Source organism: Danio rerio, chromosome 22 (genome assembly GCF_052040795.2).
Source record: "Danio rerio strain M-AB ecotype USA chromosome 22, GRCz13ab, whole genome shotgun sequence".
NCBI classification, from domain to species: domain Eukaryota; kingdom Metazoa; phylum Chordata; class Actinopteri; order Cypriniformes; family Danionidae; genus Danio; species Danio rerio.
The window spans coordinates 8,966,038-8,993,756 of NC_141042.1; the positions used below are offsets into that span (position 1 = coordinate 8,966,038).

General features: G+C 33.5%; 2 protein-coding genes and 1 long non-coding RNA gene across 6 annotated transcripts in view; 1 reads left to right on the plus strand and 2 right to left on the minus strand.

Moving 5' to 3' along the window:
- LOC147838397 (uncharacterized) lies at positions 1-25,858 on the plus strand. 4 transcript variants are annotated; one of them, XR_015521595.1, is made up of 8 exons: positions 1-98; positions 6,074-6,165; positions 20,949-21,049; positions 23,193-23,463; positions 24,422-24,548; positions 24,725-24,810; positions 25,176-25,218; positions 25,316-25,858. It is a non-coding gene; the product is annotated as an uncharacterized LOC147838397 (long non-coding RNA). The 4 variants fall into 4 exon arrangements; XR_015521596.1 differs by having other exon boundaries at positions 23,197-23,463; XR_015521598.1 differs by lacking the exons at positions 1-98; positions 6,074-6,165; positions 20,949-21,049 and adding an exon at positions 23,048-23,127.
- Positions 1-27,719, minus strand: part of LOC147838394 (uncharacterized) — a 900,722-nt gene that overhangs the window by 114,204 nt on the left and 758,799 nt on the right. The gene's annotated exons all lie outside the window — the stretch shown is intronic.
- LOC147838398 (uncharacterized) lies at positions 10,885-20,795 on the minus strand. The gene is made up of 4 exons (XM_087304797.1): positions 20,761-20,795; positions 19,483-19,782; positions 11,669-11,992; positions 10,885-11,094 (listed from the first exon to the last, which is right to left on the minus strand). Exons 1-4 carry the CDS (start codon positions 20,780-20,782, stop codon positions 11,009-11,011), a joined length of 732 nt encoding a protein of 243 aa, XP_087160923.1. The 5' UTR covers positions 20,783-20,795; the 3' UTR covers positions 10,885-11,008.

Sequence of the window (27,719 nt, forward strand, 5' to 3'; positions counted from 1 at the left end):
ATCATGGTTCACTGCATCATCCAGTCTGAATGCGTTCAAAAGAAGAAGCAATATGACGAACCACTCTCTCCTCCTGTGGCTGTTGTTATTTCTGGACGGTGAGTCAGATTTATTTGAATAAATCCCAACTTTCGGTTTCACTTGGTTATGCGGCGGAATAACAGTGTGCGCGGTTATTTTGCTAATTTGTTTTAGATATCCGGTGTGTTTCTTAGCATCGTTGCTATTATTGCTTTTGTTTAAGGTTGCTACAAATCGCCATGTGAATATTGACAGAGTATCTATAGATGTATCAGTCATAGCCTGTTTGCATCATTTGTAAGGATGATGGGGTGGGCAATGGGTGTGTTTAGTAGCTAGAGGGCGCTGAAAGCCTGAATACTGCTGTCAGTGTTTGACATGAATCAATAACACTGCTTTAGTTTATCAAAATAGAACAACATATTGTTTATTTAAGCTTTAAGTTATTGTCGTTGTCAGACAGGGTGCGACTTTTACTAGTCGCACTCTGTCCTGTTTGTGCCTCCACACACGCATCCTGTTTGTTTCCTAATTATTGAACTGCCACAGTCATGTTTGTAATTGTAGCCTGCCTTTGGCTATAAACCAGAACAAATGTGTTTCTTGCTAAATGCACTTCAACAGTAAGCGGGGTGGAGCTGATTTACTACTGAACCGAGTTGTCATGCAACTGTCAGCTTTGAGACTCTAGGCTTTTCGGCTTTTCTTACAATGTTTTTCAAGTCTAATCTAAAGAAAACATCCTAAACACACCTGTAAGGGTTTCTATTGTCACACTAATCCATGGTAGTAGACTTCATTTACTTGGAATTCAAGAATTATCAAGAATTCAATGCATTTTCTCAAGGCTTTTTTTTCACATCAGCAGCAGTTTTATTTGTTCGGTTTCATTTATTTTTTATTTATATATGTATTCTGAAGGCTTTTACAGAGGGAAATGTATTATATATTGTTGTATAAAACCAATGTTTAACACCTGGGGGGTATTCCAGAAAGCTGGGTTAACTTACCATCTGCTAAACCCTGAACTCTCGGTTGATTTACCCAAAACCTGCTTACCGCGAGTATGTTGGTTCCAAAACAGGTGACAAGAGTTAGTTAAATCAACCTCATGAAGATGACCGCGGGTTTATGCGCGTGCACGGCCCACACCTGAAGGCATTTTCAGTAGATCGCCGAATTCACGAGTCACCATCAAAAAACACGGTGAGAAAAAAAGGGCAACGCACTTTACAGAGGCAGAGCTGGAGGTTTTAAACACAGAGATTACACATAGAATAAGAAATAGATAAGAAAAGAAAAAATAGATAATAAGAAAGTTTGTTAGTTCATTAAATTACACATGCCACCCTCCATTTTATTCATTGTAATAAACAAATAAACTTCTCTTTAACATCCTTTTGAGTATGTTGTGTAACCATTCATGCATTTATTTTTATTGCCATTAATTTCTTAGGGCCACAATATGTGTGTTGACTAATAAGGCTTATAGAAATTGTAATCTTTCTGGAGCTAGAACTCTGTCCAAAGTCATTAAACACAGAAACATTATCATAAAAGGTAATATTTAATTACTGGAGCTCTGTATTTAACACTCTAGAACAGTGGTTCTCAAACTGTGGTACCTGTACCACTAGTGGTACGCAGCCTTCCTTCTAGTGGTACGCGGAGGAATTAAATATGTCATGTACATGCCATACACATTTCAAAATTGATCAAAAATGATGTATATAATATGTCAAATATAACATATAGCCTATATTTCTAATGTAATCTGCCATGTTTTTTAACTGCAGAGTTGTAGCTGCTTTACTGGGCCTACTACGCTATTGTATTTCAATACTGCTCATTTTGGTGGTACTTGGAGAGACAATTTTTTTCTGAGGTGGTACTTGATGAAAAACGTTTGAGAACCACTGCTCTAGAATGTTCTTTCTGTCATGCAGCAAATAGAAAGAGGCCTGTCTAACTGCTGTGGTCCACCAGTTAGAGGAGATGCTGTGTCCTATAATAAAGGCTCATCAGTGGTTGAGTTTTTGACTTAAACCACACAATATGTCACTGTTGTAAGTGATTGTTGTTAGGTAGCTTTAGGTTCTTTTTATGCTTTTTATTTTGCATGCAGACGAAGTTCCTTCTGCTTCAACTAACAAGCAGTGTAAGAATTTGTCTGCACTTTTCCATATTTGAATATTACTCTTGGATCACAAAATCTTATATATATATATATATATATATATATATATATATATATATATATAATTTTAATTCTAAAGTAGCTGTATAAGGTCCATCTTCAAGTATAAATAAAGTCACATGAGCATCACCTTTAAGGTGAGAAATGTATATAAAAAGTATGTTACACGTTAAAGGTGCGTGTATAAAGCAGTGTAAAAAAATCATTCATTTTATTTCAGGAAATTAAGAAATTAACAGACCAAAATATTTGATTAAACATAGTTTTTTGACAAATTATATTTCTAAGCACTCTTCCATCTCTTTTGTCTGTCTGGGTCACTAAGATTTCCTCTGGGTCAGGCTGCAGGTAGGGTGTCATCGTATAAGGCAGAAAAGGGTATCTTTTGTCCTCCAGCAAGTAACAATGTAGTGCCCACTAATGATTCTATTTTATAATACAAATATAATAAAATAAACATTGTGTAAAGCAACATTTGCTTTATAGTTTTTTTTTTTCTTTACTATATTTGTGTTATACACTTGAATCATTACATCCTGAAAATCAGCCATTTAGCCTCAACATATAGTGATGAGGTGGGGTCATCACATATGTGCTGGTAGGATGAAGCAGTAATGAGTTTAATAGTTGAAACACCAAAAGATTAAGGATAGAAAATTAAGTTGTACCTGCACATTTATACTATGGACAGATTTCATATTATCAGTGTCCTTTAGTGACTGATGGAGCTTTAAAATTGGCTGCAAATGCACACAAGCATTTGGAAACCCTGAAAAAAATATTATATTAAAAATGTAGGTGTATGTGCATGAATGTATACATATAAACAGCGTCCTACATCTTAAATTATAGGTAGGCCTATATTTTCCTACTAGATTCGAACTGGCTCCGCTGTGAGCTCCGTTGTTCATTAACGACGCACTGTCCACTACACTATTGCCGTGCTCTGAATCAGCTGTGTAATGATACGCAGTGATTTATGATCAAGGAACTGTACAAAAGTGTAAAAAACAGTTCAGTGCCAGGCATACTGTACAGGTGGTCATACTGCCACATTGTACAGTTGCCTAAAATGCCCTGACGCGAATACAAAGAGCTGCACTGAATGTTTTTTATGGTAAGCACAGACCCGCGGTTTGTCACATTTGATTTAAAAAAGGTTTGTTAAATACATTAACATTATAAATTTGGTTATGAAAAAAAACTATGCACTTATAACCCTCTCACAATGAAAAAACTTGTATCTGTGCGTCCACATCCATAAATATTCTCATCAAAAGAGCACGCAATGCTCAGTAAACTCTCTGAAACAGACAAACTCTGGAACATAGCAACTTACTCTCTGAAGATAACCTGCTCCGGAGCAGGTTATCTTCAGAGAGTAAGTTGCTATGGCTACTTAACATACCCAGAAGTTACCTCTGATTTTGGAACCAAAGCTGAGGTTATCTACCTACTTACTCTCAAACTTACCCGGGTATGTCACATAACCTGCTTTCTGGAACACCCCCCTGTACACACATGCGTGTATTTCTTTCCTGACCGGCCACTTTATTAGGTACACCTGTCCAATTGCTTGTTAACACAAATTTCTAATCAGCAAATTACACGTCAGCAACTTTATGCATATAGACATGATCAAGACGATCTGCTGCAGTTCAAACCGAGCATCAGAATAAGGAAGAAAGGTGATTTAAGTGACTTTGAGTATGGCATGGTTGTTGGTGCCAGACAGGCTCTGAGTATTTCAAAAACTGCTGATCTACTGGGATTTTCATGCACTGCCATCTCTAGGGTTTACAGAGAATGGTCTGAAAAATGGAAAATATCCAGTGAGTGGCAATTCTGTGTGTGCAAGTGCCTTGTTGATGTCAAAGGAGAATGGCCAGACTGATTCGAGCTGATAGAAAAGCAACAGTAACTCAAATAACCACTCGTTACAACCAAGGTCTGCAGAACAGCATCTCTGAACAACACACAACATGTCCAACCTTGAGGTGGATGGGCTACAGCAGCAGAAGACCACACCAGGTGCCTCTCCTGTCAGCTAAAAACAGGAAACAGACTACAATTTACACAGGCTCACCAAAATTAGACAACAGAAGGTTGGAAAAACATTGCCTGGTCTGATGAGTCTCAATGTCTGATGCGACATTCGAATGGTAGGGTCAGAATTTGGGGTCAACACGAAAGCATGGATCCCTCATGTCTTGTATCCATGGTTCAGGCTGGTGGTGGTGTAATGGTGTGGGGGATATTTTCTGGGCACACTTTGGGCCATTAGTACCAATTGAGCATCATATATATATATATATATATATATATATATATATATATATATATATATATATATATATTGTATATACTGTATATATATATATTATATATCATGTCAAATATATAATGTATATATTATATATTATATATCATGTCAAAATATTATATATATTTTTTTATAAATAAATGGAGTTAAATTTTGGAGAAACATATGCATATTGTAAAGACAATATGAAATGTATTGACATTTTATAAAGAATATTCTCTTTTTTTATGTGTTTTTCTTTTAATTTCTTTTATTTTTGTTTATTCAGAACAATAAAAATTTTATTCAACAACTGAAGACATGAGGTGTGTTGTGTTATTTTCTGATTGGCTAAAACACAGAAAGGTCTTGCAATTGTCCTTTAAAGGGCCATTTAATGTTGATTTGAAACACATTTAATGTTTATTTACTACAGCATCGTAATAAGAGTAAAAAAAAGTTATTTATTAATTTACTTATTAATAATTTCTTTGTTTTAAATTTTTTTTGTGTGTCTCTTTCATTTATACCACCATTATTCATAGCAAACTAGTAATAAACACATCGTAAATTACCTAATATATTTCCTATTATAAAAACAAATATATACTGTAAATTGAAATGTGAAAAGGACCAAAAAATGTGGTAAGAAATGTTTAAAGATGCATCTTAGAAGCAAATTGGAAGCTTAATTTGCTATCTGTATGGTGTCGTCAATATCCTCTTGTGTGTCACGTGATCAATAGAAATGAATATTGCATTTTTTTTTTTTTTTTTTAAATATGCTTTATTTAGATTTTTTTTTAATAAGATTTGGGGTCAAGAATGTTCAGCATGATCTCAGACTCCTGTACTCCCCATGATACACCTATTTAAGTTTGTTTTCCTTGTGTGTCTGTTGTTGAGACAGATGATCTGGAGTCAGTGTCAGTGGTGGAGGGAGATTTAGTCACTTTACACACCACTGTTACTCAAAAACAGAAAAATGATCAGATACTGTGGAAGTTTGAAGATCAAGATTTAAATGGCACAGACGCGGGACGGGAAAACATTCATAGACCACATCCTGGCTGTTTGACTATGTCAGAAGACATAAACTTGGGCCTATGTGTTCTTGTTGAATAGATAAAGACATTCCTCAGTTACAAAATTTGACATAGTTTTTTTTCCCTTGTTTCATAGTTTCAGGAGTATCTATATTAGATATACAAAATACAACATCACTGAAAAAATTAGTTCATTTCAAATTATTGTAAACAATTTATATGGGTTGAATTTGAACGAATTCAGTTGAACGTTACTGAATTTTTTAGCTTAAATTCAGCCCATTTAAATTGTTTCCAACAACTTACTTTAAAAAAATTGTAAATCTAAAGAATAGGGTTTTTTCAGTGTATCATTGAGCTTGTTTTATTTCTATTTTGCATTTTTGTTGTGTAGAAAATACAGATAAGATTTATATGATGATAAAATTGAATATTGGTATTGTGTACTAGCAATAGAAGACCAGTGAATATACGCAAATATTGACTTTATTCTGGCTTTAATTACAGGTTTTCACATGTTGGACTTGCTTGACAACATTCTGATCCTACAGCAACACCTACTGGTCTGTCTAAGAAATCTCTCACACAGGTCATCCCAGGTGAATCTAAAAGTGATATAATCAATATTCCTGTCCAAATTATGACATTTTTCCGTGTACAGTTACAAACAATTGAATTTAATTCATGTTTATTTCTATAGCGCCTTTACAAAGTAAATAGTGTCAAAGCAGCTTAACATAGAAGTTCTAGTAAATTGAAACTGTGTCAGTTCAGTTTTTAAAGTTGAACTTTAGTTCAGTGTGGTTTATTTTGACTGCTGTAAGTACAATAACTGAAGAGCAAATCCATCAATGCACATCTCCACTAGTCCCAAGTTCCAAACCAAGCAGACCAGTGGTGACAGTGACAAGAAACAAACTTCACCAATTGACGAAAGTGAAGGAAAAAACCTTGAGAGAAACCAGGCTCAATTGGGCACGACTATTTCTCCTCTGGCCATACTTTTTGTGGAGAGCTGCATTCTAGGCGCTGGATAACGCTAGATGTCCATCTTGGAGAACTGCAGGTGTGAGTAGGTCACCGGCGGGTGTTCATTCTTTCCCATGGGATCAATGCGAAGACTCATCTGTTACTGGGGTCTTTTAGGAATCAGTCTTACACTCTCTTCTCCTGCATGACCGCCCCAGCATCAGCTCATAATATGGCCTGTTCCAAGATTATGGAATCTTCGGCATCATTTCTTCACAGGTCTTGGATAGCATCAATAGCACTGCATAATCTCTTGGGTGCCTCAGAATGAGTATAATAATAAAAAATAGAGAATAAAGTAAATAATTAGCGTAGCTGTTCATAGTGTATTTTAACAAGAAATACAAAATGAAGTGCTATAAATGAAAATAGTAGTTATAGAAACAAACAATTACTATAAAAGTCAGTAGTTACCGGTTTCCAGCCCTTTTCAAATATCTTCTTTTGTGTTCAATAAAAGAAGGAATTTGTTTGCAACATGTGAAGGGTAAATAAAGATAACAAAATATCTATTACTGGGTATACTATCCCTTTGTCATATTTTATTTAGCAATCACCACATGCTGTAGAAGAATGAAACATGCTGTTTAAATCCTGAAATGATGACAGAACTCATCCGTCCGCTGCTCATCTGTTTGCACTGGCTGCTAGTTGCTGCTCGCATCAAATTCAAAGCTCTGATGTTTGCTTACAAAGCGATTTCTGGCTTTGCTCCTTCTTATCTGCTCCCACTTCTGCAGATTTATGTGCCCTCCAGAAACTTGCGTTCTGTGAATGAACGTCGCCTCGTAATTCCATCCCATAGAGGGTAGAAATCACTTTCCCGAACGCTCGCGTTCAATCTGCCCAGTTGGTGGAATGAACTCCCTAACTGCATCAGAACGACAGAGTCACTCGCTGTCTTCAAGAAACGACTAAAAACTCAACTATTTAGTCTCCACTTCACTTCCTAATCTGCAATTCCCTCTCTGGCTCCACCACTAACTACTACTACTACTAAAAAAAAAAAAAAAAAAAAATATATATATATATATATATATATATATATATATATATATATATATATATATATATATATATATATATATATATATATATATATATAATAAAATAATAATAATAATAATTTACTAATGTTTTGCTTTGTTTACCCAAAACTTGCCTATAGCACTTATTCATTGTTGCTCTTATAGTTGTGTAAATTGCTTCCTTGTCCTCATTTGTAAGTCGCTTTAGATAAAAGCATCTGCTAAATGTAAATGTAAATATCTATTAAAGGGTGAACTATCCCTTTGTCACATTATGTACATGCAATATTGCTCTGAAAAACATCTGTTGTGTTCAAAGATCTGAAAAACATCTTTAAACGATTAGGCGATAGCCCAAATTTTCTGCTAAAAAATGTAGAAAAATTTGTTTTCTTTTAAATTGTATAGAAATCATTGTCTTTGAAATTAATGAAGACAGCTGACGTCAGTGATTCATTATAATTATTTAGCCTGAATGAAAAGAAAGCAATAAGAAAAGACAGTTCAAAAAAGGTTCTGATATCATTACAATCATGCTAATGAAATAACAATCAACAGCCACACCCATAAAAGCAGAGATGGCCAATCAGATCACAGATCTGTCAACTGAAAGGCTGCATGCAGAGAAAAATAAGTAAAACAGAAATAATCAATAGGAAATGGGGGAAAGTATTTTTATTGCTAAATAAATTTTATTGTAAAGCATTTCATTTTTTTTTGATTGAACTTATATTTAATATTTTTCATTACATCAAAAGTAAAGAGTGAAGCATAAAGAGTACATTCACAGTTTACTGCGCTAATTTTATTTGCGTCAGCAAATTTTACAGATGCAGTTGATTTCTGTTTTTAACAGTAGACTATATTTAAGAGGGAAAATGCATTGGTAAAATTCATCAGTCTCTAAATCTGGTGCTGATTCTTTCTTCTTCTTGTCTGGTTTTGATGTCATAAACTAGAACAACAACCGCGGCCAAAGCAGCCACGCCCATCAGAACCGTGACAACCAATCGGATCACAGCTTCAGGCGAGTCACAACAGAGGTTGCAGTCTGACTCTGAGAAAAGAAAAATTACACTCAGTTCAATTCAATCATTCACAGTTCCCAACTTTAACTTAGTTATGCTACAACTCATATGCTATATTTGTTTCGAATTAGCCTATTGAATCATGAATTTTCTTAAAGCAAATGTAAGTTTTCTTAATCACACTGAGGTGGTATACATGTAAAATTATATTTGTAAATCTTAAGTAGGCCTACTTTTAGCCTATATCATTTTTAAATCACGAATGAACCTTGTCTCAACAGGTTCTAACATTTATTTATTTATTTACTTATTTATTTATTTATTTATGTATCACAATTACAAAGAAATGTTTTAGTCTATACATGTTATATAATTGCTCCAGGAGATGGCGACAAGTGACTGTTTTTGCTGCATCAGTGTCTTCCTCCACTTATGGTAAAGTCTAAAGGGAAACAGCTGCGGATTCTGGGCATGTGCACATCAATGTAGAGTAAATTTTGTGACACTGCACAACAATAATCACTATTTCTCTTACTGTGAGGAAATATTTAGGGCTGGTGTGTATGTTAATGAAACAATTCAATCGGTCATTTACAAATAAATAGTTATCGTTAACTTCTGGCTGAAGAAAACATTTCTAGAAAGTGAATACCATGTGCTCATGTCTCTGGGCATCGTGGGTGTGTTTAAGTAAAGAAAATATAAAAAAGAATTACCAAACACTGCTATTTTAATCATTTTAGAAGCTATTTATCTTTATTTTTGCATCATATATTAGTCTTGGAGTCAGACTTGAGTGTTAGTTTTGTGAGTGCTAACTTGCATTATACAAACTTGCTAACTTCCTTTTTAAATAACATTGTTTTATACCTTGCATGTATAATGGACTTTATAACCTGGCAGATGAAAATAAATACTCAAAAAGACATTGTCAATTGTTTTACTACATGGACGGCCATTATCTGCAACTTTAGCCAAATGAAACAGTTTAGAATTTGAAAAGAACATTTTTAACCGCTGAAATGTTTTCTCACATTCAGATATGCAGAGCTCATCTTCAGCGTTTAGCATTTTGTGAAACATCTTTAACTGCGTGTCAAGCTGTATTTTAACAGAACTGAGACCTCATGCATGGCCTACTTTTACAGTTATTTCTAAGAGAATTGTAAAGATCTAATCAGCTCTTTCTCTCTGCTCAAAGTGGACATCTAACCACAAGTCATTTCAAAGCAACAGTTGCACCGGAGTGCTTTACAAGAAAAACACATCATAGAAATGAGTTTTAAAAAGCATGCATCATATGAGAAAGAAGAAGAGTAAAAATAAATATATTAAAACTGATCTTAATCAAGTCAAGCTTATTTATTTTCTGCAATGTTAATACTCTGGCAGGTCAAAACATGAGCAAGATCCAAAAAATTGTTTTTTTTTAGATGTAATAGCGGAGAGAAAGTGAGAACTGCATGTTCATAAATGTTCATAAAACGTTACTGAATTTTTCACAGTAAATTACATTAGGATTACTTTACATGATTTAACTGTAAAAATTCACAGTAATGCGTTCTATTCAGAATTTTATTGTGAAGTTAATCAAATGAGCATGATAACAGCAAATTACTGTAAAAAGGGCTACATCTTTTGCATGTTAGTTATGGGAACTCTTTTTCTTTCATTCATCATAGACATTATTACAAATGAACTTTTATGCAAGTATTGGCACTTTCTTGATATTTTAAAAAAGCAAAATGTTATGCAGCCCCAAAAACAATTTGGTTACATAATCAAAAATAACTTAAAAGAAAACCATCCTGTGTTGAAATGACATGTATGACATAGTAAATGTTCATTTTTGGGTGCACTGCACCTTTATTTAAATGTGTAAGTTGAACATGAAAATATGAAATAATTTTTAATAAACATAACTTTGTGCTTAGCCAAAAAATTAATAAACTGGAACAAAAGTAATTGATTTATGAAACCAAACACTATTAAACACCTAAAATGATTTCAAAGTCAGAGTAAGTGTCAAAATGAACAGCAGAGGAAAGCCTGCAGTACAGTAAAATATAGTTATTTCTACAAAATAACACTGTGAAATCACAGTAATGGACATTACTATCTACTGTGAAGTTATACTATGTGGCTGTAATTTCACATTAATTTAACATAACAAAATCACAATAAATTACTGTTTGTTGTCAATTTGCATACAGTATTTTACTGTGAAAGCAATGCAAATATTAACCAGTAATTTACTCTGAATTTAAATTCAGTGTAAACAGCCCCTGGTTCACATCAGTACTATCAAATCACTTAACTGATGTGTGCAGACAATATCAAGCTCACAGTCGTGCTGTTTATCTGAATATATGAGTGTCATTACCTGTGGAACTTGCAGATGATGGAGGATTTTGACTAGTGATGGTAGTGGTGGATGGATGAGCTGAAAATGGCAGAATTATCGATAGAACAGAAGTAAGAAAATAAATTGAGACCATTTTTTTGGGGGGAGGGGGGGGTAGAGAGTGAAGCCTACACGTCTTTCTATTTGTAGTATTGCATCACTAAAATAAATTACATTTTTAATTATATTTAAAAGTTCAATACAATTTAAAATGCGTATAAAGGCAGTGCTAGTGAGCTGAAGAGAATAAACAACTATAAACATTTGACAGTCAGAACTCATCTCTGACAAATATATCTCCTATTAAGAAATTAATAAAGTACCTGGATCAAGCTCTTTAAGTCACCTTTAATACTCTTTTGACTTCTTGCAATGCCTAAAATGTATAATATTGTCTCCTGCTGTAAATAATTCTAAGTAATAACCTGTAGAGCACAGCGGCTCTCTCAACTAAAAACTGCTTAAAATAATTAGTATTTTTTGGCTCCCACTGGATATTATTATCCTTATTTTATATATAGATATAACTACAAATGTTTCTGTAATGCCAAGCTTAAAAACATGTAAGAACTTAAAGAATAGAGGAGCAATAACATTGTAAGTCTCTGCTCACCATAAACCGTAAGATTGAATCTCCTGGTTAACTCCTTATAGCCAACAGTGATGGTTAGTTCATAAACTCCTTCATCTGTTCCTCTGGTGTTGATGATGGTCAGAGATCCAGTTTGAATGTCCAGCTTTAGTCTATCAGTGAATCTCTCATCCTCATATTGAGGAATTCTCGCTTTTCCTCTCTTGATTCTAGCGATGCGGCTGCCTCCAAACCGCCACTCTATACTAACATTTGTCTGTAATTCATCATCAGTGTGTAGATTTACTGATTCTCCCATCTTCACTGAAACACTCTTTACTTCAATTGTATTAACGCCAAGCACACCTGCTTAACAAGATTAATAGCAGCTGTTTTAAATCTTCTAAACCATTTGAAGTGAACAAGAAGTGAGACATAACACCTTTAAAACTCACCAGGCTGCAGATAACACAAACACAGAGGGAGGAAAGAAATGTGCAACATCATCTTCAACAGCTGGAGATAAAATCAATCTATGATCTTAAATTAATGTAACAAAATAGTTTGAGGTTTATAAAGAAACTCTTCCGCATGTCGTAGTTGTTTGTGAAAGTGTGATTGTGCATGTGAAGGGACATCACCCCACTCTGTCTCGTCATCATATGACACAATCTTTAACAGCGGTTTCCAGACTTTCAGACTTGCATAAATTATCACCCTTGTGTGAGAGATCCTCGAAATGGAAGAGATCTTTTTGCATAAAGATTCAATTCTTATTTCACAAAGTTAATATTATAAATGGGTATAAAAATATTGGTAACACTTAATTTTAAGATACAATTCTCACTATTTACAAATCATTAATATGACTTAACTCAATAAATATCTAATTTGCTGCTTGTTAAAAATTAATAAGGTATTATTAAGGTAAGGTAAGTTATTGGTTATTAGGGGTGTAAAATATGATCATGCAGAATATGTAGTTGATAAGTATGAATAAACAGCCAATATATTAAAAATAGGCAGGTTATTAGCCACAAGTTAATAGTAAAAATACTTAAAAATAGTGTTACCAAACTATTTGTTCTATTTTCTTACATTATTCCATTTTCAAAATTTTATTTACATTTATTTATTTACACATCACTTTACTTGTTAGATTCATTCATTCATTTTCCTTCAGCGTAGTCCATATTTATCAGGAGTCGCCACAGCGGAATGAGCCACCAACTATTCCAGCTAGGGCTGGGCTGATAAACGATATTATATCAAATCGTGATAAAATTTACGTCAATTACAATGAAAGCTCTGGACTTTTTTACTCTATATTGATAACAACCAACCACACAGCAGAAATTTGCAACAATGAGAATCTAAAAGTGTGTAAATATTAGAGATGCACCTAATTTTCAGCCACAGAAAATTTATCGGCCAAAACTATGTTATGCCTTTTAATGGATCCTCTAATTTTTGTGGCTTCATTCATTGTTGGGGTACTCTTATAAATCTGGAAGCATTAACAACTTCGAAATATGTATAATTATCATTCAATATGGAAAATACAATTTTGCTAAATCTACAGAGGAATAAAAGAAAAAGAAATAGTAAACAGAAATAAAATCAACCTTAGTTAAATTAAAACTTTAAGGTTTAACGTAATCTCAAATAATTTGAATTTATTTAAATAACATAATGAAACGATGACTGAGGTTTGCAACAAAGATGCAGATGTAAATGCAGTTTATTAAGAGTAAGGCAGTTGAGGTTCAAGCAGGGACAAATGGGAGATAATCCAACAGAGAAGTCACAGGCAAATGGTCAATGCAGGCGGCAAAACAACACAAACAGTAATCAAACACAGGGTCAGGGTAAGACAAGGAAAACACTATGAAATATACATTCTGGAAACGAGACTCAGCAATGGATGTGTGTGTGTGTGTGTGTGTGTGTGTGTGTGTGTGTGTGTGTGTTATATATACCATCCAAGGAATAAGTCTCAATAGCTTCAACTGTCTGTGTGTAATCAAGTGTTGACCTGGAACTGGTGTGTAATTGCAGTGCTTGATGGGATATGTAGTTCATGTGAATGACGGAGTGTTCTCCAGCAATCCGTGAGGGCTACATCTCTGGTAATCATAATAAATATATTACTATACCTAACTGATGCTTAAAATATTTTTACATTTTAACAAAATTACATTGTTTACAATATGTGATTCATCAGTCTCTAAAGCTAGTGGTGTTGATTCTTTCTTCTTGTCTGGTTTTGATGTCATAAACCAGAACAACAACAGCAACCAAATATATATATATATATATAATTTAAATACTTGTAAATCTTATGTAGGCCTGCTATTGTTTTAAAACCACAATGTGAAATTTACAAAAGCTGACAGAGGCATTTTCTCGACTGGCTCTAAAATACTTTATTTATTTATTATTTTTATTTTATATTATTTATTTATTTATTTATTTATTTATTTATTTATTTATTTATTCATTCATTCATTCATTCATTTATTCATTTATTTATTAACAAAAACAATTACACAGGATTGATTTTAGCCTGTGCATGTTACATAATTGCTCCAGGAGATGGCGACAAGTCACTGTTGTTGCTGTATCTCAGTCTCTTCCTCCACTGAAGGTAAACTAGAGGGAAAACAGCTGCGGGTTATTGGGCATGCGCACATCAAATGTAGAGTAAGTTAGTGACGCTGCATAATAAATATTTATGTTACTGTAAGGGAAGATTTAGGGGTGGGTAAGAGTAGACGTTCATAAAATACTTATTCAATGGTGAATTTCCTAAATAAATAATTCCCGTTAACTTCCGTTAACTTCTAGCTAAGCTAAAGAGAAAGCTGAAAAAAAAAATAAAAAAAACGTGTCCATGTGTCTTGAGGGCTTTTTGGGTGTGTTTAGGAAAATAATATAATAATAAGTATTTGAAGCACTTTCTTTTACAACATTGTTATATGTATAATTGAATTTATAACCCGGCAGATGAAGAAGAATGTACTCAAAAAGAGATTGTCATTGCAATCTAGTACATTTATTTAAATTCATGTTTATTTCTGTAGCGCTTTTACAATGCCAATTGTGTCAAAGCAGCTTAACATAGAAGATCTACTAAATTGAAACTGTCAGTCCAGTTTTCAGAGTTGAGGTTTATAGTTCAGTTTAGTGTGGTTTAATTGTCACTGCTGAAAGCCCAAACACTGAAGAGTAAATCCATTGATGTGAAGCTCCTCAAGTCCTAAACTGTGGGGACGTCCATTGTTTTGTGTTTCGTTGGACTGCAGTGAAATACAGTTTAGTATTTAAAAGGGAAATTTAAACTGAAATGTTTTCTCACCTTTAAACATGCTAAACTATCTTTAGTGTTTAAAACTCACACTTTAAACTGCAAATGTAGCTGTTTATTTTACCAGAGGACATATAGGACATATGACCTCACATTTGTCCTACAGTTTCTAAGTGAAGTGTAAAGATCTAGTCGAATTTCTGTCTGCTCATAGTGGGCATTTGACCACAAGTCAAGCTGGCTCTTTTTCTTTTGCATTGTTATTACTCCTACAGGTTAAAACATAGAGTATTTTTAAACGTATATTTTAATAAATCATTTAGATACATGTAAATATATCAATGATAAATATATTTAGTAAATACAAATAGGACTAAAACTGTTTATAATGCTCCACAACACACATCACAGAATTTAAACTACATCACAGTCATTAGGGAACATTTTTATCTGATTTAAATTGTATGTACTGATCAGATGAAGTAAACATAAAAGCAATTCGTACATCATTTTCATTTGAGCAGCTCTTTAAATGGTTTTACATAGCATGAATTTAACAATGTAAGTGTAGCGTTAAACAATAACAATTACTTAGAAATGCCAGTAAATAAACTGTCTTTGGTTGATAGGAGGCGGAGAGGTGCGCTTAAAGGGATAGTTCACCCCAAAATCAAAATTCACCCACTGTTTATTATTTATTTTTATGTTAACAGGAGAAGAATGTCTTCACTCACAATGAACATACATTTGTATTATCTGGACCTTCATCTTTTCCTCCCTCATTAAATTCCAAGCAAGGCAGACCAGTTTGCATTTTAATAAAATAACAAAGATCCTCTGCTCTTGAAATGTAACTGTCATAAGGAAACAGGGCCTCTGATTCTAATGCAACAGCTGTTGGTTTAGTGGTTTATTAGCATGTTCTGTTCACTGCAGTTATGAGGCCCTGTATAGGAAACATCTACACTAAACCCCTTCCTCATTTCCAAACCAAGAAGTGAAACTTAGTACACTGAAGAGCTGACTTGACGCAAATGTACGCATAAAGTGTTGTTTTCACTTATCATTTCATGCCTTTTATTTTTGGTCACCTCGTGTGGAGACACCTATCTCAACCGACACAAAATGTTTTACCTTTGGTTGTTTTTGTTGTATCTTTATTAGGGATGAAAAACATGATTTGAAACTACACTTAAAAATTGCATTTATATACAGTTGAAGTCAGAATTATTAGCTCCCATTTGATTTTTTTTTTTTTCTTTTAAAAATATTTCTCAAATGATGTTTAACAGAGCAAGGACATTTTCACAGTATGTCTGATAATATTTTTCTTCTGGAGAAAGTCAAATTTTTTTTTTCAGCTAGAATAAAAGAAGTTTGAGATTTAAAAAAAAACATTTTAAGGTCAAAATTATTAGCCCCTTTAAACTATATATTTTTTGATAGTCTACAGAACAAACCATCCTTGTACAATAACTTGCCTAATTACCCTAACCTGCCTAGTTACCCTAATTAACCTAGTGAAGCCTTTAAATGTCATTTTAAGCTGTATAGAAGTGTCTTGAAAAATATCTAGTAAAACATTATTTACTGTCATCATGACAAAGATAAAATAAATCAGTTATTAGAAATAAGTTATTAAAACTATTATGATTAGAAATGTGCTGAAAAAAAAAAACATCTCTCCGTTAAACAGAAATTGGGGGAAAAATAAACAGGGGGGGTTAATAATTCTGACTTCAACTGTACTTATATATACAGTTGAAGTCTACATTATTGAATGACTGAATGAATGATGTTTAACAGAGCAAGGATTTTCACAGTATTTCCTATAATATTTTTTCTTCTGGAAAAATGCCTGTATTTTTTTGCTAGACCTGTTGCATATTTAGTTGATTATTATCTTGAGTTTAATTAAAGTAATGTGTTCATTATGCAAGTAATAATTAAGCACAGGTCACTTTAAAGACTAAGTAATATCTAAATAATAGATATTAAGTAAATAAAGTATACTTAAATACTTTAAGTAATAAAGTAAAGGTTAACAGGAGGTGGACCTTGTGGTTAAGTGTAGAGCGTGTGTTCATTTCTGTCTACTCATGAAAGAACTTAAATTTTTTTGTCCTGTGCTGACTATGCTCACAGTTGATAATTTTCATTTAGTTACTTGCAATTTTATGCATTTTGAGTACTGGTTTAAACCTCTATAACTCTTATTTGGGTGAGTTTAGAAATATGTTTTTTTTTGTGCAGTACTATTGTTATAAAGTTTTGTATATTTCTGCCACTATCTATTTCACAGAGCCTAGACACACCAGGGCACCATGGTGGCGCAGTGGGTAGCACGATCCCCTACTTGTACTTATATATACAGTTGAAGTCTACATTATTAGTCCTGCTGTGAATTGCTTTTCTTTTTCAAATATTTCCCGAATTAATGATGTTTAACAGAGCAAGAATTTTCACAGTATTTCCTATCATATTTTTTCTTCTGGACAAAGTCTTGTATTTTTTTGCTAGACCTGTTGCATATTTAGTTGATCATTATCTTGAGTTTAATTAAAGTAATGTGTTCATTATGCAAGTAATAATTAAAGAGAGCAGGTCACTTTAAAGACTAAGTAATATCTAAATAATAGGAAAATATGTGATGACGTTGATGTTAGACAGGATCACGAGTTTTTGTCAGACTGTGAGAGTTGTGGAACAGGAAAGTGAAGGACGACAATAAAAGTATTACCAGTCATCTTTACGGACATAACAAGAATAAAAGCAGGTTTTGATTTTTTTTCAAAAACATTTTAAGGTCAATATTATTAGCCCTCTTAAGCATTTTTTTTTTTTTGATTATCTGCAGAACAAACCTTCGTTATACAATGACTTGCCCAATTACACTAACTTGCCTAATTAACCTAATTAAGCCTTTAAATTGCACTTTGAGCTATACTGGTATTTGAATACTGAGTATTTGCCATGTGTTTGGCTGCTTTTTAAAGCTAATGTGTTTCGCCCATTGGTGAACTTTTTTTCTCATCACTGTCGCCACTGGCTTGTTGATTTGGGACTTGTGGAGCTGTGCATCGATGGATTTGCTCTTCTGTGTTTGGACTTACAGCAGTTCAGTGTGGTTTAATTTTCACTGAAATAAACTGAACTTCAACTCTGAAAACTGGACTGACACAGTTTCAGTAGCTAGAACTTCTATGTTAAGCTGCTTTGATATTGTAAAAGCACTATAGAAATAAAGATGATTTGAATTGAATGTGCCATGTTGCTTTTGATTATGTAATCCCAATTTCTGTTGGAGCCGTATTGATTGTAATCTTGCTGTTAACCTTAGGAAGGCTGCAGCATAAAACAGTGGATTTTGGGATAGTAAAACATTTTGAGGAATAGTAGTCTGATTTTGAAGAATCTGAATATGTTTTTGTGACATATTTGAGACTACAAAAACATGTAACATTAATGTAAAAATTTTCTTAAAACTTAATTACAAATTAATCTCAGACTCAGATTACATGTAAATTTGATTATATGTAAAAATATATAGGCTTCGAGTCCTTGTATTTTTATGTCAAACATAATTAAGTGTCTTAGATTATTGAAATACACGTAGATCTTCTACACATTGAAATAAATTCAGTTTCACTTATGTAAAATTTACATAAAGTGGCTCTTGAATTCATCTAATTTTCGTCAGTATGCCTTGCAACCATGCTAAATGTTGAACAGCTGATGCGTTCAAGCAATATCAAGCTTACAATCACTCACAAACTGTGTCTTTACTGAGTATAATGCAAACTGAGTAACTTTACTTGTGACACTTGCAGTTAATAAAGGATTTTGACTAGTGATGGCAGGTGTTGATGGGAGAGCTGGTAAAAGACAGGAATGGGAATTAAACAAAATATAATTAAGAAAAATGCTTCGTTTGGGGGGCATTAAAGGGCCACAAAATAATTAAACAACATAAAAATATAATATTTATTTAGAAAACGGGATATACAAGGAAGCCTAGTATTAACAATTTGTGTGAACAATCATAGTAATGAATGAAATTAAAATCCACGAGTATTTATATATATATATATATATATATATATATATATATATATATATATATATATATATATATATATATATATATATATATGAGTGGATATATATATATATATATATATATATATATATATATATATATATATATATATATATATATATATATATATATATATATTTATTTTCTTTTATTTATTTTTTTGGCAAGCTCTACAAAACTTTGGGTAGTCTGATTTAACAGTATATTTAAAATTTGTGATCATTCAGGTATTAAAAACTCAGAAATCCTGACAATTTTTTTTTTTTTTTTAATAGAAGTCATCGTTTTTTAATAAAAAAAGGAACTAATAAAAACCTAGGATAACAGAGCATTGAAGCCAAAATGTATTTTATTTGCATTGAAGTAAAAGCCTTGGTGGTGGTGCTGGGTTATTTTTAGATTATGAATATTCAGAGATCAAGAGAAATTACACTGTAATTTTCAACTTACCTAAAACAGTAACATTGAATGTCTTCATTTCTCGTTTATTCTTAATAACGGTTCTAAATGTATACATTCCAGAGTCTGTGCATCTGGTGTTTGTGATGGTCAGAGATCCAGTCTGATGATCCAGCTTCAGTCTGTTAATGAATCTCTCATCTTTATATGTAGTATTGTCTTCAATCACTATAGCAATTCGAGTGTCATTAAACCTCCACTCTGTCTCTTCATTTCTCTTTATTTGAAGATGAGTGTGTAGAGTGACAGAATCTCCCTCCATTACTGACTTTACTTCAACACCAAACACACCTGCAGAAACAACAGAAAACTTTATTTAACGTGTGGCTCTTGGCTCACAATTTTCAGTTGTTTAACTTGTTAAACTATAGTTTCATTTAATGTAGTTAATTTGTACAGTTACATTAATTTGACTAAATATGGAATAAAGCATGTGAAACAAAATTTATTTGGAAAATAAACTAAACAATGCTTTCTTTTTTTCTTTTTTTTTCTTTCTTTCTTTCTTTGTTAATTTGGTCCCACTTTAAATTGTGGCCTTAACTAATAAGTACTTACACAGGAATTAATAGTTTGTTACAATGTACTTATTGTGTAAATAAATGTATTTATTGTGTACTTATGCTTGATGATTAAATACCTGTATGTAATTACATCTGTAATCAACTTTTGTAAATACACTGTTGACCATCCCTTACACCTTAACCCACCCTTAAACCTACCCATACCACCAAACCTGTTCATAACCCAACCTCTATCCCAACTCAAAAGGAACACAAGTGTTCTCAAATACATTAAAAACACAGTAAGTACACTGTATTTATTTTTTGATGGAAGTACATAGAAGTTAAGGACACTTAATAAAAAGTGGGACCGTTAATTTTACTTTTTATCTTTCTTTCTTTTAAAGAAACCTTTGAGAACATTTATTTTAACAAAAAAAAAAAAAGAATGTGTATACTTTGTTGTAAGGTGTCCTTGTAGTTTAACTATTCATTTTACCGTGCATAATTCATTTAAAATACCATATAGTAAGTACATTGAATGTGTTACAGAGACATTAAATTAATTTAAACCTTTATCTTTATTTTTATAGTGCATTTTGCAATGTAGATTGTCATACATAAGGTAATCAATGTTGGTTTAAAACCTTTTGTCAAATTTGTCCTAAAACCACTGGACACATCCATTGTTTATTCAGAACAATTTTAAAAATCTTTTTGATCCACTTAAAATGTTGACTAAAATAAATAAATAAATTGTACTCACCAACCACATGCCAAAAGCACATACAAAATAAATGCCCCCTGCACAGCAAATTCATCAGAGTTAAATTCTCGGTGTTGAAGCATTTCCGAGTAAAGTGTTGACGTTAAAGAGTTAGATTTTGATAAATGAATATAATAAGAGTTAAAATTGATTTTATTCAGTGCGAAATCAATGAGTTATCTTTTCAGCACTTGGTGGTGTTATTTCCAACATCCGGGAATTCATGCAGCCCCAGTCACTGAAGAATTTTCCATCGCCATTTTCCATCTGAGGTTTAGAACAGCAACTGGTGAGTCAAACTACCTAAATGTTGGTATTTTACTGACTTTCTTTAAGGAAATACAGTTGTAAACATATTGTTAAGTTAATAACTTTAGAATGGAGTGACAATTTTAAACTTTTGCGGTTCATTCATGGTCGTTTGTGTATCTAGCTTAACTGCATTACTATTGACTTATTTTCAAGAATGTTTTTATATATGCTCACGCATACATAGTGCATAAAAACATCAAATGTACATGTTCAACACATTTCTGTCACGCTTAATGCCATTTTGTGCGTTGTTACCCATCTGTAAAATAAAATCGACACTTCTCCTTTAATTCGAAGCAAACTAGCGAGGGAATAGGCCTTTTTCACACTTCCTGGTTCCGGTAAGCGAAGCAGTGTACCACAACATCCGGTTTCAATGCGACGGAGCAAGAAAGAATGGCAGGGTCATCTCATCGCTGTGATTGCTGCGTTCCCAGCTGCTCCAACTCAAAAACGACACTCTTACTTTAATGACCACGATCTCCCGAAAGACGAAGGACAGGGAAAAGCATGGATGACAATATTAAAGGGGGTTGAATGCCGTTTCAAGTTATGTGCGGGAGTACGTTCGTATGCTGTATGCACTTCAAAGCGGAGATTATCATGTTTTATTAAAGACTGGTGGTCTATGGTTTATTTTGATGAGTAATTATAATATAGACAAAACTCCAGTTAAGCTATCTGCCTTCCACAAACAAGTGCTCATCATGGTCATTAATCTATAAGCATGATTTATGCCTAAATTGTTGTTATTTTGGAATAATAGACAGTTCATACAAATGCAAATCTCTTTTTTTTAATTGGTTTGACAGCAAAATTATTTGTTTAGTCAGTTATATAATAAAGATGGTATACTTTTCTTACAATGAAGTCCTTTATTACAAAATCTTAATAACCCAGAAAGTTTTAACTGTTATATGGGTAAATTCCTGCAGAGACATGTTATTCATTCATGTTATTTAGAGGTATTAATAAGACCATCCTTCTGATGCATTGTCTTTTGATATTACTAAATCTTATGTCGGCAAATTTTGTTTTACTAAATACCAAGAGTAATGATAGAGCTATTCATACTCTTTTCCAAAAAGAAATCATTACTGTACCTTATATTCAATTTTATTATATGTCTTTATTAAAGGGTGAATTGAAGAAAAGTGTGGCTGTTACCACAGAAATATCATGTTAGAAATAGAATTAAAGAAATGTCCTATACACTCATCCACAGGTTTTATCCAGCAAAACATTGTTTGCAAAAATTTAAAAGTGGGATTGATGTAAATTGTATTTTTGTAACGAATATGAGGAGACAGTTTTACACTTATTTTGGCATCGTACATAGTCAGCTTATGGGGTGAGTTGCAAAATGTATTAATAACGATTCTTTTGTGTTCAAAACCTCTTTCATTATAGATAAATGTACATTTGGGCTTTACTTGATTATCCTAATCTAGAGGAAAATAGTTTTATTTATTTAATTTGCTTATGTTGTTAACAAAATTGTACATTCATAAATGTAAATTTTCTAATATGAAACCAGATTTTAAGGTATTGATGACAAATATGCTTGTATAATACCAGGATCAACTCTCTAAACAAGAAACTCGACCCACTTTAAAATGTGTGAACTCTACAAATGTATTTCATTATTACATTTTGATTATTTGTATTTTATTCATAATTACCTCCTGGTATGTACATTTTTGTATTGTAAAATGTTATTTTCTGTTCTTTAAATAAATAATAAAAATGAATATTATCCACGAGTAGGAGCTAACGTGTTTCCAGACTTGAGAAAACCTCACGAGCATTAAACAACCTGTAATGTATTAACCGATAGCAACTCGCCTGTATAGCTAACTTACCTCGCCATTCACTATATCTGACTCTGAATAAAAAGGAAGGAGGGGGTTAGCACAGTTTACAGACGGGACTACTGACATTAAACTCATTCTGCTGGATGTTAAATAGCCAGGTTAATCTAGCTTACGAATGGCTTGAATGAGCAGATCTTATGTTGTTGGCTGTGCACCTTACTGGAACCTGATGTTGCAAACGGTAAGACACGTTTTCTGCACAAATTCTGCAAATCGGTATCATCTTTTAAATGCTGTTTTATTAAGGCAGTTTTACACATTCAACGAACAACATCTTCCTGTCCAAATTATGGCAAAGTTGACCGTGAGAAAGTCATCCGCTGTCCCGAGGCTGTCATGTCTCTGCGACTCCTAGCGAACCCGGAAATATCGATACACTGCTTCGAAGGGCGCTTCCGGTGTTCAATTCCGCTGTGAAAAAGGTCTATCCCCGGAGCGCCTAGCCTACTCTGCCCGGATGCTAACGGCAACACAGGACGGTTTCCATAAGCTCTGGAGAGTTTCTAAAACATATCTGGTGAGTAAATGAACATGCTTACTTGTAAAAGGCTTCCTGAAACATATGATTGTTTGTTATTCGTGTACGTTAATTTGGTTATTTTAAACACCGCGGCCCTTTTAAACTGGTTGATTCGTGGCCGTCCATATACCGTTAGTCCATAGACTCGTGTGATAACGTAACAGTTACGCTTGAATTATATTAAGTGTTGACAACCATTAAAGTCGGAATGTTAACATTAATGTCTTTAAATGACCGCGTTTGCACTTTATCAGACATTTGACTTTACAGAAGTCTCCCTGAAGTTGCGGGACTAACGTTAACGTTATCCCGCAAATGCACAGAGACTCCCAGATGCCCGCAAATGAATGATAATCTCCCGGAAATCGCGCGTCTCCCGCCTAGTCATTAAACACTTTGCACACCCCTCTCCACCGCATCCCTCCCAGCTCTTTAGGTACGTCGCGCGCAAGTCACCCCCACCGCTCTTTAGGTACGTCGCGCGCAACTCATCTCATTGCTCTTCAGGTACTCATCTCTCCCGCTAACGTTACCTCCCGCAAATCAACTCTGTATCCCCCGAAAATTACTTTTCCCAACTCGGGATGTCTGACTTTAGTAAGTTAGGCTATCTCTGTAGTCAGGAACATCTTAGTCAAGCTTTTTCTCCCGCATGATATTGTGCTCAAAACTATAGGCTAAACTTAGCATGTACTGTACACAACATTTCCGTTTTATTAAAGACAATTTAGTGCGTTGTAAACAGCCACCTGTCTGTAAAATTAATCAACTGATTCATATTTGAGCAGCCTAATGATGATACAGGTTTGATTTGTAGATTTATTATCAATAATCAACATCTGAATCAAAAGATATCTGAAAAAGTGTGAGGCATACTTTGTGATGTTCATCTCTCTTTTTTATCTGAAGGTTATGCATATGTGTTTGATACTAATGTGTTGTTCTTTTTTAACAGCCACAGTTCTCTATACAATAACACAAGACCCTGTGACGGTGGCTGATTAGAGACGGATGGTGTATTTCCAGAGTTGGTGAAATGACCAAGCACACCTTCTTGGTCATATGTGGTGATAATAATGAAGGTATGTTTGATAAAGTTCTGTATTTGTTTCACAATAAGCTAAGAGGGTATTAGAGCATTAGAGAATAACAAATGACATGAAGGTGATAAGTTTTGTATTGTGGGTGAACTGTTACTTAAATAATGTTTTGCTCTTTGCTTTGCACTTTTCCTCTTCTGCTTATCCTAATATTTTAGATTCTATTTTGACCTGAAACATCTGCTAGACTCCAGGAAAGGTGGCGTCAATACTGGACCTGAAAGGGCCTAACAAGTTGAATCTGGTAAAGAAACACACACGCACACACACACACACACACACACACACACACACACACACACACACACACACACACACACACACATACACACACACACACACGCACGCACACGCTTACAGAAAACTGTAAGTTTATGAATATTTTTACACTGTGGCCAATATTTTGGGGAAGTCAGCATCACTAAATGATATAAAAGATTTTAAGCTCCTCTAAATTTTGCTCCAAGTGTTGTGTTAAATTCAGGATTCTGGACAGACAGCTGCCTGTTTTTCCAGTTCTAGTCATAGTGGTTAACCTAATTGTTTTTGGAGATCCAACAGTGATGTATGTGTTTTTTCTACTTTTCCATATCCTGTCACGTCAACCAGCTGGGAGAGTCAAGTTGTGGATCATCATGAAGATTTTCAAAAGGTGAGTTTAGATTTCTTAAATGTTTTATTTACTTTAAATGTTCTTTTAAATATATCATAGAATTTGATTGCAATTTGTTTTCAAACATTTTTCTTAGTCATGCTGGAGTCTTGAAGAGTTCTTAGATGAGCATCACCCTATATCCGTGCATCAGGAACCACCAGACGAGCGATCAGCAGCTACTACATCGTCATGGATAAAAAGGTCATCCTGTGGCTGGGAAGCACTTCATTCACAGGACATGCTTGATGAGATTTCCTAGCTCCAGTTTGTTTTCACACAAGTTTACAGCATTTATACCTTCATTTAAACTGCTGTGTTTGATATGGAGGACCAAGGAAATACCAGAAGTGAAAGATTTGCACGCCAAGTTGTTTAAAATGTAATTTCAGAAGAAAACTATGCGTTCAGAAGAAAACTATGAGTGACGCTATATTGAACTTTCAAATTGCTCAGATGAAACATCAAGTTTGGACCAAAGGACTGAAACAGCCTTTTTGAGCACTGGTCATACATATTTTGTTGATACTGTCTGTACTAATAAAACATTTAAAGCATATTTGACATTGTTGCATTTTAAAAACTGAATGAATTGTTGAAGTGGTGAATGTTTTCAAATAAAATGTTTTTTCTTTTGTAATTTACAGACTATTTGACCTTTTTACCATATTTACACTCAAGAGAGTTGAATAAAATAACAATATAATACACCAGGCGGTGTTAAATATAGTTACATGTTTTAACTCTGCCCAGAGTTAAAATTAACCCTTACTTCGGTGTCAATGTGCCAACCTTTTTGAAAGTGTTGATTTAACTCTGTTTTGAGTGGACCCCATGAGACACTTTCAAAGGGTTGAAATTAACACCCATAGAGTTGTTTTGGGTCCCCATATTTTGCTGTGTGGTAATCATTTTAATCTGAGCACCTCTATAAGTAGTTTTAAATAACAAACTTATGTCTAAACTAAACACTGTTGGTGTGCCATTTAACAATAGCAGATCTCTTAGAAATGACAGTATCTAAACTGTTTCTGGTTAACAGGAGGTGGACGTTGTGGTTAAGTGTAGGGCGTGTGTTCATTTCTGTCTACTCATGAAAGAACTTTAAATGTTTTGTCCTGTGCTGACTATGCTCACAGTTGATAATTTTCATTTAGTTACTTGCAATTTTATGCATTTTGAGTACTGATTTAAACCTCCATAACTCTTATTTGGGTGAGTTTAGAAATATGTTTTTTTGTGCAGTACAATTGTAATAATGTTTTGCATATTTCTGCCACTATCTATTTCACAGAGCCTAGACACACCAGGGCACCATGGTGGCGCAGTGGGTAGCACGATCACCTAACTGCAAGAATGTCTCTTGTTTTAACCCTAGCTGGGTCAGTTGGCATTTCTGTGTGGAGTTTGCATGTTCTTTACTCGGGTCTTCTCCAGGTGCTCTGGTTTCCCCCACAGTTCAAAGACATGCGGTACAGGTAAATTGAATAAGCTAAAATGGCTATAGTGTATGTGTTTAAATGCAAGAGTGCATAGGTGTTTCCCAGTGTTGTTTTGTGCATCCGCTGCATGAAACATATGCTGGATAAGTTGACAGTTCATGCCGCTTTGGCGACCCCTAGAAAATAAACTGAAAATAAAATAAATGAAAGCACACATGCTCACGCTAAAAAACTAGCACCAACAAAAACGAACTGTGTGGTTGGCTTGCTCTATTCACATCTGGTCCTGTTTCAGCAGGGCTGAATTAACCAATGGGCATTATGGGCACAGGCCCAGGGGCCCGTCCGCACTTAGATTTTGCCTACTCTTCATCACAAGAAAGACAAGTAGGAATCATTAATAAGTGTGTGTATTATAGAAGACTCAGATTCCTAGAACTGGATTGGATAGGTGTTATCCAAATCATGTGCATTGGACGTTTGAAGAAGTTATACATTAAAAATACCCTTAAATATAAATGTTGGTACTGCTTCAGTGAACATGAACAAGTATATTAAAATCCATAAATTTTTCCCTAGCTGTATAAGTATATATTTTTTCAAAGTGTGCTTTAAATGCTTTAAAAATAAGTTAAATCTCTGTAGACGAGAAATATATGTACTGTATATTTTTTATTTAAAAAAAATGTGGGCAATACATTATATATATATATATATATATATATATATATATATATATATATATATATATATATATATATATATATATATATATATATATACATATATATATGTAATATATATATAAAAATATATATAAAAATATATATATATATATATAAAAAAAAATATATATATATATATATATATATATATATATATTTTTTTTTTTTTAAATATTATATTAATCTTATTTTTAATTCAACTATGGGGTGCAGCTATAGGGGGCCCACAAGACATTGTGCCCAGGGGCATCTGAATTATTAATCTGGGCCTGTGTCTGCACCAAAAAGCAGCCCATAAGCACACCAAACAGGTGGCAGCGGACTGAAACAAGAG

Bases quoted from the DNA above. Each gene is read 5' to 3' on its own strand.
- LOC147838398 (XM_087304797.1), bottom strand. From the start codon at position 20,782: ATGTGCTTTTGGCATGTGGTTG. The intron at 19,783-20,760 runs GTGAGTACAATT...TTGTTTCTGCAG, and splicing joins GTGCTTTTGGCATGTGGTTG to GTGTGTTTGGTGTTGAAGTA. The intron at 11,993-19,482 runs GTAAGTTGAAAA...CTTGTTAAGCAG, and splicing joins ATTCAATGTTACTGTTTTAG to GTGTGCTTGGCGTTAATACA.